The 14,955-nt window shown below is 44.7% G+C and overlaps 1 protein-coding gene across 4 annotated transcripts in view; it reads left to right on the forward strand.

The window, feature by feature from the left end:
- The first annotated feature begins 1,196 nt into the window (after nucleotides 1-1,196).
- CROCC2 (ciliary rootlet coiled-coil, rootletin family member 2) overlaps nucleotides 1,197-14,955 on the forward strand; it is a 93,631-nt gene continuing 79,872 nt past the window's right edge. For 2 of the 4 annotated variants that reach the window (XM_035133879.2, XM_060274571.1), the window contains exons 1-3: nucleotides 1,197-1,462; nucleotides 8,608-8,761; nucleotides 11,649-11,794. In XM_035133879.2, coding sequence (XP_034989770.2) covers nucleotides 1,409-1,462; nucleotides 8,608-8,761; nucleotides 11,649-11,794 — 354 coding nt within the window. In that variant the 5' untranslated portion in view covers nucleotides 1,197-1,408. Of the gene's footprint in view, nucleotides 1,467-8,607; nucleotides 8,762-8,853; nucleotides 10,506-11,648; nucleotides 11,795-14,955 lie in introns of those variants that run through there. The other 2 variants (XM_060274572.1, XM_060274573.1) reach the window with 2 other exon arrangements.

Here is a 14,955-nt window from a genome sequence, read left to right on the forward strand (position 1 = left end):
ATTTCAAGGAAATAAACTACCTGGTTTCAGAAGACATCTGAAGGCAGCCCTCTTTAGAGAAGTTTTTTAATGTTTGATGTTTTATCATGTTTTTAATGTTCTGTTGGAAGCCACCCAGAGTAGCTGGGGAGGCCCGGCCACATGGGCGGGTATAAGTAGTAAATTGTTGTTGTTGTTAACTTTTATTTCTGTGTCTACACCACTGTGTTTTGTCCACACTAGTGGGTGTGGCAGAGCTGTGTTGGTTTGGAAAGGGCCATTCACTGAAGCAGAAAGTTTTAAATAATTTTCATTCCCTCTCCTCAATCTTATTTTTAAAATCAATACCAGCCTATCCTTCAGCACAGAAGGAGGAGATTGGAAAGGGGAGTTGAATATTTTTGGGCAAATTTAAATAAAACCAAAATGGGAGGAGGGGGCTGGAGAAGCATCAGAAACAAAAGGTTTCACTGAGAAGGCCGAATTAGTGAAATTAGTTGCAGCTGTGCAGCGATGGCATTCCAACACTTTCCATTTAGGGAAGGTGGAGAGCAAAAGGCTCTTACCAGCCACTAAATGGGCATTCCTGCCACTCCTTTATATTTAAAATAAAAAAATTCCTTCAGTAGCACCTTAAAGACCAACTAAGTTTTTATTTTGGTATGAGCTTTCGTGTGCATGCACACTTCTTCAGATACACTGAAATAGGAGTCCCCAGGCTCTTATGTGGAGAAGGGGTTTTCCATGATGAATACCTGGCATATAGGAGAGACTCCTTTGCTTAACACAGGCAAGAGAGAGGACCGAGTGGTAGAATGGAGGTGGGGGGGGGAGGCGAAATGGATTGATGTAGTTTATGGGCATGAGGGAGGTTACCTCACTCTGCATACTTATGTTGAGAGTCAGTTTAGAAATACTATTAAGAGAGACAGAGTATTCCATAGAGTTGCCTCTCACAACCCTAACTATATATGTTTATTTGTACTGTACTTATTTCCTAAGGCTGGAGTGTGTTATTAATTACATTATTATTACCTTGGGATCAACCTTCCCCTGCCCAACAGTGGGGAGAGAAGTTCTCCCGCTTTCTCCTTCGCCGGGCCCGGTGAAACAGTTCGGCTTCCCGCGTCTCTTTGGTTTCCGCGGCAACCCCGGGCCGCGTTCTGTTTCCATGGCGACAAGGGTTACTCGGCGTCCCCGTTGTCTTAGCAACCGCGGCCGGGCCCCGCCGCGTGCGTCCTCCATTCCTGAAGGCAGCGGAGAAGGTTCCGCAGGGAGTCGCCGACACTCCAGGCCTGCAAACTCTTTCTCCAGGGAGCGGGCTTCCGACCCGCGGGTGCACCGTTCCCTCTTATTTTGCAAGTCCCGAGAAGAGCTGCTCGGCCCGCGCTCGGCCTCTCTGGCTGGTCCTTGCCCCGGTCTTTGAGCGATGAGCGAGAGCAGCGAGGAGAAGCCAAGTCTGAGGCTGGAGGCTGCAATCCAGGTTGGTGAGTGAGTGGCTCGCTTTCTAATACTTCTCCTGCGGCTAAGTCCAGAGCATGTAATTAAAACGCACTGCCTCCGCCCCCTCGCACATGACGAGCCAGAAAAGGATAGAATTGCATTCCCTTGGCGGGGGGTGCGGGCAGGGGCCAGGTTCCCAACTTCGGAAGTAAAATGGCGAAATAAAAATATTTCGCGTCTGCTCCCCTTTCATGTCGCCGATCTGGACAATATTTAGTTTCTGGATGTCTACAGAGAAGATGATATGGATTAAAACCTCTGCAATCTCTTGATATGATGTGCAAATACGTGTAACAGTGTTGGACAGCGGGGCCCAGGGTCATATCACCAACCCGTGGAACTCAGAACAGAAATCCTAGAATCAGAGTGGGGAGGGACATTGAGGACCATCTAGTCCAACCCAATACTCATTGAGTGACCTTGGGTCAGTCCCTGTTTCTCAAACTAACCTAGTACCTGCCTCACAGTGTGGTTGTGAGAATATTATCAGGGGAAGGGCCATTACAGTGCATTAAGGTAGAGCACAGGCTTTGTTTGCAAATGGTCCCAGGTTTGCTCTCCAACATCTCCACCTGGGGTGGGGGCAACACTGTCATGAAACCCTGGAGACCTGTTGCTGGTCAGTACAGAGTGTACCGAGTGGGATTGACTTGGTATCAGGCAGCATTCTGTGTTCATGGGAGTACTGTACAGCATTACAACTGGGGTATAAAGTAATTGCACCAGCAAAGTTTATAAAGTATTAAATCAGACAGGGCTTCTATAAACCATGGGACCATACAGAGACTGGTTTTGCAGCATGACCCAGAAGCAGCCAGCTTAGCAGAGTACCCTTTTTTGTCTCATCTCAAATCCTTAGTGTTCTAAGGAGAGCTGTTATATGTTTGTTTGTTTGCATGTGCATTTTACTGCAAGTAGAATTTCTCTGGAGATTTTGAAAATATGGCCTATTAAAACCCATGATTGAAGTCTTTCTGTGTTTGGCTTCTGCTCTGTCCTTCAAGGCATCCGTGTATGACTGTGGCATCCGGGGTTGGTGGACTGTTGTCTTACATGGGCTGAAGTTGTTTTGTGACAAATGTAGTTGTTGCCATTATAAGTGACAGTAGATGGCAGCAAGTTTTCAGAAATGAGAGTAAGGAGCAAAGGACTAGGCTGGAGGATGTGTGAGCGCAACCCAACCATAGCTGCCAAGTTATCCCTTTTTTTAAGGGATTTTCCCTTATGCTGAATAGGCTTCCTCGCGAGAAAAGGGAAAACTTGGCAGCTATGCCCAACAGGAAAATAGATTTACAGCCCTATCCTACACGTTCACTCCGAAGTCTCGTTGAGTTTAATTAGACTTATTCCCAAGGAAGTGCTCATAGGGCTGCAATGGTAAACTGGACTTAATTCTGTGGAAACATCTATTGATTTCAGAGCTGCTGTTCACTGGATTGAATTCCAGTGGGGGAGTACAGAACTAGCCTACCATAAAACTGTCAATATTGTAATGCTTTGATGCTTCTATACAGCCTTTATCCACCCCAGCCATACTCTCCCATCTGTCCCAGCTAGATGGGAGTTATAGTCCTGAACATCTGGAAGTCACCAGGTTGGCAAAGGGAGGGCTGGCATAATCTTTCTTGGGCCAGGGTCTGCTTAGTCATGTCTTTATGGTAGCATGATATTCTGTTGTTTTTGCTAAAATAGACTAACATGTGGCTACCCCTTCTATAAATCATAAGTGTAGAAAGGAGCCTGGCACAAACCACTCTGCTAGAGGGATGGTAAATTGCCATGAAGTAGGAGCCAGAGAACAAGATTGTGACTGGCTCAAGGGCTTCATGTGAGATTGCACTGTCTTACAGAGTAAGGCCAATCATCTCATTCTCTTACACTTATCATTTTACGTCTGTAAATTGGAATAGTACATGGATTTCCAATAAGGAGGCAATCTTCTTCACATTCACAACCTGGTCCATTCACAATGCCCAACCTGGTAAGAGCAAGAGCTTCATGCCCCCAAATACCCTTCATATAGGAAAACGTGAACAGCTTTCCTACAGTTGGCTTTCCCGCATTGTGCTTCATGGATTTTTGAGCTATGCTTGAAATGAGGTGGGATTGATACTGTTGAAATGATCACACTTGTCCTTCGCCCTGCGGCATGAGCTGCAAGTGGATTGTCAACTTACTACAGGCCTTGACACCTTTCAGGAGACCATTTTGTACTTGCCTTGCATGTTGGTGGATTGTGTTTCGCTACTCTTCTTTGTGAATGGGCAAAGTCAGCTAACATGCAGATGCCTCACCAATGGCTGCTCTTTCCACAGCTGTGCTGACATCACCAGCTGCAGAGGGAGTAGCTATCTCCATGGGTCCTATTTAGAGACTCCATACTACAGCTGCAACTCATTACCCAGGCAAAGTGTTTTAATCAATGCCTTTGCTGATGGGTGGCCTCAATGTTACAACTATGCTAAACTGGAATTTCTGCTAGTCTTGCAGTTTTCATACTCACATGTGGCATCTGTTGTTTCAAAAGGCCAAAATGCTAAAAAAAAAAATAGGGGGGGGGATTGGATAAGTTGTTAAAGGGACAATATCACCTTACAAAAACATATTCCCCTCAGGTTTTTTAAAAACCTATTATTAGCAGTCCTAGGTGTAGCATAAAACCTACATAGCACCCAGTAGAACAATGGTGAGACATCTTTGATCCTCCAGTGGTGGTTAGACTACAAGCCCCAACTCCTCTGACCATTGTCCATGCTGGCTGGGACTGATGGGAACTGGAGTCCAAGACCTCAAAGGTTTCCCATCACTGGAGCAGAGCCTAATCTAACTGAAACTATCAGAGATTTGGCTCTTTGCTCCTAGTCTTCATCAGGCAGCATTTGATATATGTCTGAGCGAATCTCGGTGTCATTGTATGTTTCTCTGTGTGATTTCCATTTGCATTTGTCTGCCTTATGCCATGTGTGGTCTGTGCAGTGATCTGCATTTTTAAAACAGGAATTTGTTATTGCAAAATGATACCATTTGTATTTGAGTTTTAGAAGTAGAATGTTTTCAATCTCTTAAAATGATTGTACTTTGTACCAAAGCTCTTCTTGGACTTCATTGTGATTTGGTATGCCCAAGGTGAATTCATTGCTTAAGTTGTAGCTACGAGGGCCAGTTCTCATCTATTTCCGTGGATAGACATATTGATTTTAACTGCACAGCAACTGGTCCTTCAGATGCTCATGCAATATAGCCTAGGCACTTGCTATTTTCTTTTCTTCCCTCTACAAACCAGGCTGCCCACCAAAGTGCTTGGATAATTGTAGTGCTGTGCCAAACTATTCTCTCATGTTTTTCCCCCAACCAAAATTATTGAAAAGGAGAGGGGGTTTTTTTTGGTAAAATTCTTGCGGGTGGGGTGCAGGTCTTTTTTTGCCATGCTTTCTTTACTTTTGAGGTGGCTAAATTATGCTTGGTGGGTGACATTTTTCTTCCCATTCTACAAAACATTTCCTCAGTGGTCTGCCCTTTGCCCTCTGCCACTGATTCAATCAAAGCCCAGGGGGAGAAATCATGAGGTAACTCCTCCTATGGGACTTTTTCAAATAAGGAAGTGCAGCCAGCCAATGGGGTTGCAGAGATGCTTGAGGAAAGTTTACAGGAAAGAAAAGATCACATACCACCCTTGGCCACCTTGCAGAAATAATAATATGAGAGCACCAAATCTCTCCTGCATCCACCAAAACCTTAAAGTGCCCTGAGAATAGTAGTCTGCAGTGGTGCTTTGGTTCTCAAACTTAATCCATTCTGGAAATCCGTTCCAAAACCAAGGCACGCTTTCCCATAGAAAGTAATGCAAAATAGATTAATCCGTTCCAGACTTTTAAAAACAACTCCTAAAACAGCAATTTAACATGAATCTTACTATCTAACGAGACCATTGATCCATAAAATGAAAGCAATAAGCAATGTACTGCAGTCACAATCAATCAGTAGCTGAACTGGGTTCCACACAGTCACAAAAACAAAAACATGTATACACTTCCTCATCTTGTAGTCTTGGGTAGTTTAGGAAAAATATAATTTATGCAGTCTCAAGCACACAGGCACACACACACAGAGAGAGAGATTTTCTGCAATGGGAGACAGGAATCTAACTTTTGAGATACAGTACTAATTTTGTTCTAGCTGAAGTTGTACATGATCCAAAAATCCCCCCCCCCTACTGATAGATCAGCTGAAAATATTATGGGGATGTGCATGAGAGTGGATTGCATTTTAAAAGGGGGGGGTTGAGGCTCCAATAGTGATGGAGGAGAAATGATGAAGAACATTGTGAGACATTTGTCAAAATATAAGCAAGAGATTTTACAGGATGGTTTTGCTGTCTTTATAACATCATGTGTATCCTGGGAAGTGGAGTACTGTACCGTGCTTTTCAGAGACAATTGGAAACAAGATTTGGAATGAAGTGCAGATTGCAGCAGCCTCCTTATTTCAATGAGATTTGTTCGTAATTGATGAGGTACAGACGATAGAGGGCATTGTTGCTGTATTTTCTGTACGACGTTTTAGCTCTGTTGGCATGGCAACAACTGTTTTTTTGTTTATTATTATGCTTCACATCTTCATGCAATATGTCTTTCTTGTTCTGTGAGCACAAGGGAGCCCCAGTAATGACTGGGCCCAGCAATAAAACATTGAGAAGATAAGCAGACAAGCGAATTAGCCACCTGTGTGGGTTTGACAACAGGGTGAGAAGGGCAAAAAAGTAAAGATGTTCCTACCCGACACAATTCCAAAATCGCCTCAGAATCAAACTTTACAACCACCTAATAGGCATAAGCCCCAGTGCCTTTGGCACAAATTAAGTTCAGATCTCAGATCTACCCGTGATTTACATGCACTGTACATTTGCGAATAGCATCAGCCATGAGAAAAAAATACCCTCAACATTTTGCAGATCTTCTTCTTCTTTAGTGATCATTTGTAGCCGAGTAAGATTGTCTTCCATAAAAACGATTTTAACAATGGGTCCATAAGTGACTGTGGAGGCCAATTCTGGATCCACACGTCCTTCCACAGTGGGGCCATTGGTTCCCAGGTGGGAGTTGATCATGGTGTGGATTTGCCAAGCGTGCCTTCCTCTTAGCACGTTTCTCCCTTGCGTCCTGAGTTCGAGTTTCTTCAAAGCCCATGACACCTTTGGTAAAGGCTGTTCTCCAACTGGAGCGCTCGCAGGCCAGTGTTTCCCAGTTGTCAGTGTTTATACTACATTTTTAAAGATTTGCCTTGAGACAGTCTTTAAACCTCCTTTGTTGACCACCAGCAATACGCTTTCTATTTTTAAGTTTGGAATAGAGTACAGTCATACATCGGTGTTGTTGCTTTGGAAGACGATCATCAGGCATCCGCACAACATGACCAGTCCAACGAAGTTGATGTTGAAGAATCCACACTGGTGATCTTTGTTTCTTTCAGTACACTGATATTAGTTCACCAGTCTTCCCAAGTGATGTGTAAAAATTTTCGGAGACACCATTGATGGAATCTTTCGAGCAGTTGGAGATGACGTTTATAAGTGGTCCATGTTTCACAAGCATATAGCCCTTCAAGACCCCATTTTGCAGATAGAAATAGGGTGCCAGAACACCATTCTCATCATCTTTAGTACTAGTTTTAAACGGTGCTAGCAGTTCTAGTAGCATCAGCAACAAAACATAAGGTCCAAGAGTAGTGTTGTAATTCCTGATGTCATTTCACCTTGTTCATTTCCCACAAAATTATTATGCTCATCTTGCATCGAGGCTCTTTATCTTTCATAATTTCGATGCTCTTTTGTCCTTGCGTGCTTCACCTGCATAAGATTTCATAATGGTTTTCAGAAACTTTGACACATATTTCATAACATGAATTCTGGCCATGTAACCGACAACATTGGTTCATGTAATTTTACCGCAGACATGTGATAAAGTGAAGCTAATGTAGCAGGATTTATTATCACAAAAAAGCTTTTAGAAATATTTTTAAAATAACACAGCGCAAGGCCTTGTAATGCTGTGCACCCTTGTAGAATCTTAACTTGCACTCACCTAGGTGAGGACACAAAGTAGAGAATTGTATTATATTTCATAAGCAATTTTGAAAATGCTAACTTTGTACATAAAGAGTGAGTCAGGAGGGGGAAATAACTTGTGCAGATATTTGAATTCCTGGATCTTCATAAGTTTAAAAGATTGGTATCATTGTATTTTTGGTTTTAGCTGAAGCCTTGCAGATGTCCTTGCCTTTCTATTTTTATTGAGTTTATAACTTGTTGAAATGCGCTAAATGTCAATGAGATATAAAGAGATCACTTTTGTTTTTACAGCAGTCTCTCTCTAAACCACTCCCCCTTACCTTCAAAGGTTTCTAGCTATGTGACAGCCATTCTTAGCTCTAAGTTTAGTTTTATGCTGATCTCAGAAAGTCCATCATAAAGAGGTAATCGCTTCCCAGGGTCCAGCAATGGCTAAATAAAACCTCGCTTGGATTACTGCAATGCGCTCTATATGGGGCTACCTTTGAAGGTGACCCGGAAACTACAACTAATCCAGAATGCGGCAGCTAGACTGGTGACTGGGAGCGGCCGCCGAGACCACATAACACCGGTCTTGAAAGACCTACATTGGCTCCCAGTATGTTTCCGAGAGCAATTCAAAGTGTTGGTGCTGACCTTTAAAGCCCTAAACGGCCTCGGTCCAGTATACCTGAAGTAGCGTCTCCACCCCCATCGTTCTGCCCAGATACTGAGGTCCAGCGCCGAGAGCCTTCTGGCGGTTCCCTCACTGCGAGAAGCAAAGCTACAGGGAACCAGGCAGAGGGCCTTCTCGGTAGTGGCACCTGCCCTGTGGAACACCCTCCCATCAGAGGTCAGAGAGATAAACAACTACCTGACATTTAGAAAATACCTAAAGGCAGCCCTGTTTAGGGAAGTTTTTAATCTGTGATATTTGATGTATTTTAATGTTTGTTGGAAGCCGCCCAGAGTGGCAGGGGAAGCCCAGCCAGATGGGCGGGGTATAAATAATAAATAATAAATTATTATTATTTATTACAAGTTTGCCAGCCAATGCTTAACTTCTGTGTGTATTTTAGAAACTGGAGGATACGGTGCTGCATCCCAGAGCAAGCAAAGATGACAAAGCATTGACCGTGCAAGGGGAAGGAGAGAGCGCTGCACCCACAACTGTCCCAGCTAGGATCCGGCAAATCATCACACAGAGTCTAGCTGAGCCGTCATCATCCCAAGGTGCTGTCTTGGACTTTGGCAGAGACATAGAGCAGAGACATCCCGAGGTTGGGGTTTTCAAAGCAAGAACAAATGCAGGAAATTAGGAAGCTCCTAACATCCCCACATAACACGCAGTGTTGGCTTGATGATGTTTCTGAAGACTTCCTCCTTGGAAGAAGTTGTCAGAAAATTCAGTCCACTCTCGCCGTGCATGTGGTAACAGCCTTTCCTCGCTTCCATTCCATGCAAAGCAGTCCATCGGACTCGTTCAGAGTACTATGTAAAACTAGCAGCTTCTGTTCATGGTAAATTAATCCAATATTGTGTTTCTGACTGTGAGCAGACTGTAGCCTTTCCAGGTGGAAGAGGGGAAAGAGCAATCACCAGGGCCAGTCCTAATATTGGGCAGAGCGAGGTGAATGCCTGAGGCAGCAGACATAGAAAGAGCAGCAAATGGTTTGGTCTTTGGTACATGCACCTTGACTTTGCAACTGGGGAGCATTTCCTGCTCTGCCTCAAGCAGCAAAATGTCCTTTGCCAACCCTAGCTATAGCAAGGGAGAACAATGGTCCTAAGTCCAAAGGACACCCTTTCTTTCAGATGATTGCCCTTTTCTTTTATGTCCCCAAAAGACATTGTGGATTTCTCTCTCATTGCAAAAATAAATAAATCACAGTTGGGAAGAGTTCCTGAACCTTAGAGATTCTCAGCCATAGCCACCAAGCAAAGACGGAGGGAGATGGTTTAGCTCAGGCTTCCAGAAGACAATATAAAGTTGTTTGCCGTCATGTTGCATTTGAGGATCAGAAAGATTAAGCAACCTGCCAAGCAACACTCAGCGTGCCTGGACTCGAGCTGGAAAATTAGCCCAAGCTTCTCAGTCCCCATATGGAAGATCATCATTATCCCTGTAACGGTTGGGTATGGCTATCTTGCGGCCTGTGATTAATAGGCCCTCTCAAGGCAGCTTTCCATACAGCTTTGTAAACGCATGGCCACACTTTTGGCTAGACATCATCTGGCCCCAGAACCTGTTTTCAACACTAGAAAGCAGCCCTGGAACGTACAGAGTTAGATAATGAATGCAGGTGTCTCTTGCTAAAGAACAGTCTTTAGTCCCTGGAATTCTTTAGAAACATTGCGCGGACAGGCAGAGCCCCCCCCCCAACCCCAAGTGACCCCCGAGCGGAATAATGACACAAGACAACATGCTATGGGATTAAAATTGGCCACAACTTTATTAAGTTTCAGATGTAGGGAGACATTGGGTGTTTATCCTACCCAGTCCCCAGCCGGGGATCTGGGAGACATCAGGGTTATCCAGAATGTGTGGGGATTGGGCTGGCTCTGGAGAACATATTTTCAAGCAGAGAGCCCGCCCCCCGTTTTGCCGCCGTTGGAGGGGAGAGCAATGACAACCTCTCGGCGTATGACCAATGCCTCCCCTCAAGACCCCTTTAAAGGGGAACCCTGGGATCACTGCCGCAAAGGGGGCATAGGTCTCTGCCTCACACCCCACACACCCATTTAGGAAGATAGACTAAAGGATTCTGCCCAAGGCCTGAAAGCGCCAAAGTTGTGACATTTTGCTACGGGAAAGGCAAAACCTGCCAATGCAGGAGAATTCCTTTCCGGCCCTTCAACAGTGACCTTGACGTAGCAGCGCCTGTGTACCTGTGGAGAAGAGGTTAAGCTGCAAAAGAAGACTTAACTGAGGGAGGGCAGGGTGGGAGAAGCTCTGGAGCCGACTGCCACTTTGCAGGTAAGATTCACCTTCTGTTGTGTGGGCAGGATGGTCCCTCATCTTACCTGCCGATCCCGTGGCAATGCCTCCCCAAGCAAAATTGGGTGATTGGCTGAGGTAGGCATAGACCTCCAGGTATCCAGCCTGGGGAGGATGAAGCCAGCCCAAACTACCAGGAGCCTCACTGGGATCCAGGGGGCTGTGCGCGACCACGCAAAAGGTGCCCCCCCCATTTGATGTAGGGAGCAGTCATTGCTACTTCCGTTTCATAGGATGGCTCAAAGAGTGAGCCCTGTCCCTCAAAAACGGAGAAAGAATGCTGTGCTTTGCCATAATTAAACATTAAACTTTTATTGGAAGATGCTTTAGCAAAATAAATAAGGCAGATATCTTGTATCAAGTACTTGCTTGCAATCAATTCTTAGTACAGTGGACGCTCAGGTTGCGAACGTGATCCGTGCGGGAGGCACTTTCGCAACCTGCAGTGTTTGCAACTCGCTCTGTGCACGCACGGGTTGCGATTGGGCACTTCTGCGCATGTGCAAAGTGCAATTTAGCATTTTTGCACATGGTCGCGCACCAAAACCCAGAAGTAACCCATTCTGGTACTTCCGGGTTCGGCGCTGAGTGCAACCCGAAAAGATACAATCTGAAGCGGCTGTAACCCGAGGTATACATCCCTTTTGGACAACTTAAGTGCTTATGTTTTGAATCCCAAGGTTTTTGTACTAAGAGGTTAATCCATATACCTTGGTAGGGTGAACATCCTCAATCTGTTCATAGGTTGCCTTTCCTGGAACTAGGAAGGAAATGGTCTGTCAATTTTAGTTCTCTGAGTTCCTCATTTTTCTAATCATAAATTCATTTAGGCATCTGCGTGTGAATTCTCTTAATAAAAACATTTTTATAGGCAGTTTTGACTAATGTGCACATTTTTGCAAGGAATTTTAATACATGAATATATTTTGTAAAAACATCGCTTGGTTGGAGAACTCTTATCGCAAAATTCAGATAAGTGCAAATTTAGAACGGTTGTGTTTCAGTTCCCATAGTGTTTCAAAAAGTGTGGATTTGGTAGGCTCACCTTTCACTGTGAACTGAATTAAGTATATCCCTTATTCCTACCTGCAGCCAACCTATTCCTTTTATTGCTGTTTCCAGCTTTGTCAGAAACAGCCTCTGCAGTCAATATGCAAGAAGAAAACCGCTTGTTGCAGAAGGAGCTCTCACGCCTTGAGGACCTGTTGGCACAAACTCGTGCGGAGAAGGATGAGCTGGCTAGCAAATACCATGCCGTTAGTGAGAGGGTAAGATCAACATTTGAAGAAACCCATCTAAAAAAAAACAACAAGCTACTTTTTGTATGGAACAATCTTGCAAAGACACAAATCCAACTGAGAGCTCCGTCACGAAATGATTATCCATCATTCTCTCTTGCAGCTGGTGTAGATTGGCAGCTGATGACATATTGACTGGCAACACAGAGAGAGAATTAAGATGGAGGGCTTATTCATAAGTTCAGATAAACCTTACATTGCCATGACTCTTGGTCATGCACACTTCCCCATGTCCTGCGCAGGTCCTGTGACATGACAACATACAGTTTATGGACATTGGTTCCATCGTTTCATTTGGCTGCTCTCCCACAAGAACTTAGATTGTAGCAGTTTCCTTTACTCCTTGTAGTCCTGGCTGCCCTTCAATGTCATAAACATCTCTTGAGACACAGCAAGAGCAGTTTTAAAGGAGGAAGGGCATTCAGAATCTGTGGTCTACATTGCAAAAGTCAGGCTGTATATAGGACCATTGGAGAACCATATTCTTCGCAAATGGTTATCGGTTTGGCTCCATTTTGAAGTCGCTGGGAGCTGCTTCCAAATCAAAACACACATAGATAGTCATACACGATGACCACATGAGAGAAGGATTAAAAAATAAATAAAGTGGGTCTCATGTTACAGTTTGGTGTGAAAGGTGAGACTTGGATCTGAAAAGATTGGGAAAAAAATATATCTATTGTTGAGCATTCTAGGCTTTGTGGTGTTTTGGGCTCGTGTAAACTTAGGAGCACCCAGGCAGAATTTCGTAAGAAAGACATTCAATCAGGAAAAGATGAGCTTCTAGCAAAAGAACCTTATTTCTTTACAGACCCAGGTGGCGCTGTGGGTTAAACCACAGAGTCTAGGGCTTGCTGATCAGAAGGTTGGCGATTCGAATCCCTGCAACGGCGTGAGCTCCTGTTGCTCGGTCCCAGCTCCTGCCCACCTAGCAGTTTGAAAGCACATCAAAGTGCAAGTAGATAAATAGGGACCGCTCCGGCGGGAAGGTAAATGCCGTTTCTGTGCGCTGCTCTGGTTCGCCAGAAGCAGCTTTGTCATGCTGGCCACATGACCCAGAAGCTGTCTGCAGACAAACGCCGGCTCCCTCGGCCTATAGAGCGAGATGAGCGCCACAACCCCAGAGTCGGACACGACTGGACCTGATGGTCAGGGGCCCCTTTACCTTTACCTATGTTTTTGATGTCTGGAAGCACCCCTCCCATTTTCTATCAAGTTGCACTCCCCTTTTATAAAATAGTGGCTCCTGTGAGCGCAAATGCCATCTGGTTCAGCGTCATTCTCCAGCTAGCTAGCTAGATACTTTATTGTCATTGTACTTTAAATAGTACAATGAAATTGAATACTGAAAGTAGAATACTGTAATAATGTTATGTTGTAAGTAATTGAGGAGCACCTATGAAATAAATCAAAATAATGAGGAAGAGGCCTCATTAGGTTGTGCTAGGTTGTGTTTCCCACACTACAGTAGGGTAAGCACACTATGCCTAAGAAAGAAAGGTTAACGTAAGCATAATGTTTGGCCAGTATGTCTTCATTACTTAGATACAGTTAATATGTTTTAAAAGTGTTTATTTGTGTGAAAGTAGACTCGGAAACAGAATGGCAGAGCAGCTGCTTTTAAACCCAACCAATCATCTAGCATTCTGCTGCAGCAGTGACCCTTTGAAGGAAAATTGCCAGGAATCACATTCTAGTGTGCAAATGTTGGGAGATTATGGTGCACAGACACAGTTCATTGATATCTCCTCAGGCGTGCTAGAACGGACAGGATGTTGGCCCTGTTTTCACATACTGCTGCTTTCTGGAGTATGCAGGTGGTCATGGTGCTTAGCTGTGTGGCCCCTTCCCCGGGAGAAACTGGTGCTTGGTTTGCTGCCTGGAGAACATAGGGCACATTCTTGGTTAGACAAAGGTTCCCATCCAGAGGAGCATAAATAATTATAAGTCCAAACAATCCCTGCCTCCAGTCCACATGACAGGCACGGAGATCCAGGCCTGACTCAGCATCAAGCCCTTCAAAAAGCTGTTCCAACAGACTGGGACCGCTGCCCTGCCCCCAGCTGCTCCTTTTTGCTGAATGGTAGCAATGGAATGAATGCTATTTGGGAGGCCAAAAGAAACGGAATGAATGGGTGAGGTCTTGATTCATGTAGGGAAGGGATGGAGAACCTTTTTCTGACCAAGCGCCACATTCCCTCCTGAGTAGCCTTCTGTGGGCTGTGGGTCAGTGGTGGGTGGGTCCGGAGGAACAAGTGGGTGGAGCAACAAATGTAAATTTTACCTGTATATAGTAGGCTAGTCTTACAGAAACCCACACACTCTCCCTTCTCTGTCCTCCATCTAGGCAAGTAAGAGGCATTATCGGAGTTCAAGGACACAGTCCAGCCAAGCAAAAACAGTCAAGGGGGGTGCAGGGCAGGGCCAATGAAGGATGTGCCATGGGGAATTGGGTGTCTATGAAGGGTGTGTGGCCTGGGAAGAGTCCTGAGGGTCACACAGTGAGTCCTGGAGGGTGACATGTCGCCCCCAGACCTGAGGTTCCCCAACCCTGCTGTAGTCGTCATAAATTTTGCTAGGCAGAAGAAGGAGCTACATTTGAATTCCATTAGGAAGCTTTTGCCACCATTTGCTTTGAGGTTCTAACTACCAAATCATAAACAATATTCAAGCTGGTGTATTTCTGCATGTAGTGCAAAGTGCAGGATTGTGTGAGACCTAGTATCTAGGGCACTATTTAACCTGAATAATCCTATGCATGTTTATAATTTAGTTCCAGTGTGTCTAGTGGGGCTTAATCTCCTGTAAGTCTGTTTAGTGTTGCAGCCTAAGGCTGCTGTCCTGTACACATTTACCTGGGCATAAGTTTCACTGAACCCATAGTAAATATGCATAGGATTGTACTGTAATAGTCTCAAGTTTCTTTTTTTTCCTTCAAAGCTTTTTTATCACCCTTTAGCTGTCCAGAGACATACCAAAATGAGCAGGCAGTGTCTACAGAAAGATTCTGTGCCCATCACCACTATATTTCCTTCCCTTAAGGCCTTTAGTAGTGTTCTTGTTAGGTACGCTGACCTTTCAGCTTCTCCGTAAGTCTCTTCCTCCTGTTCAGCTTTCCCCTGCCAAAAATC

The sequence above is a fragment of the Zootoca vivipara genome, chromosome 5 (genome assembly GCF_963506605.1).
Source record: "Zootoca vivipara chromosome 5, rZooViv1.1, whole genome shotgun sequence".
Taxonomy (NCBI): Eukaryota; Metazoa; Chordata; class Lepidosauria; order Squamata; family Lacertidae; genus Zootoca; species Zootoca vivipara.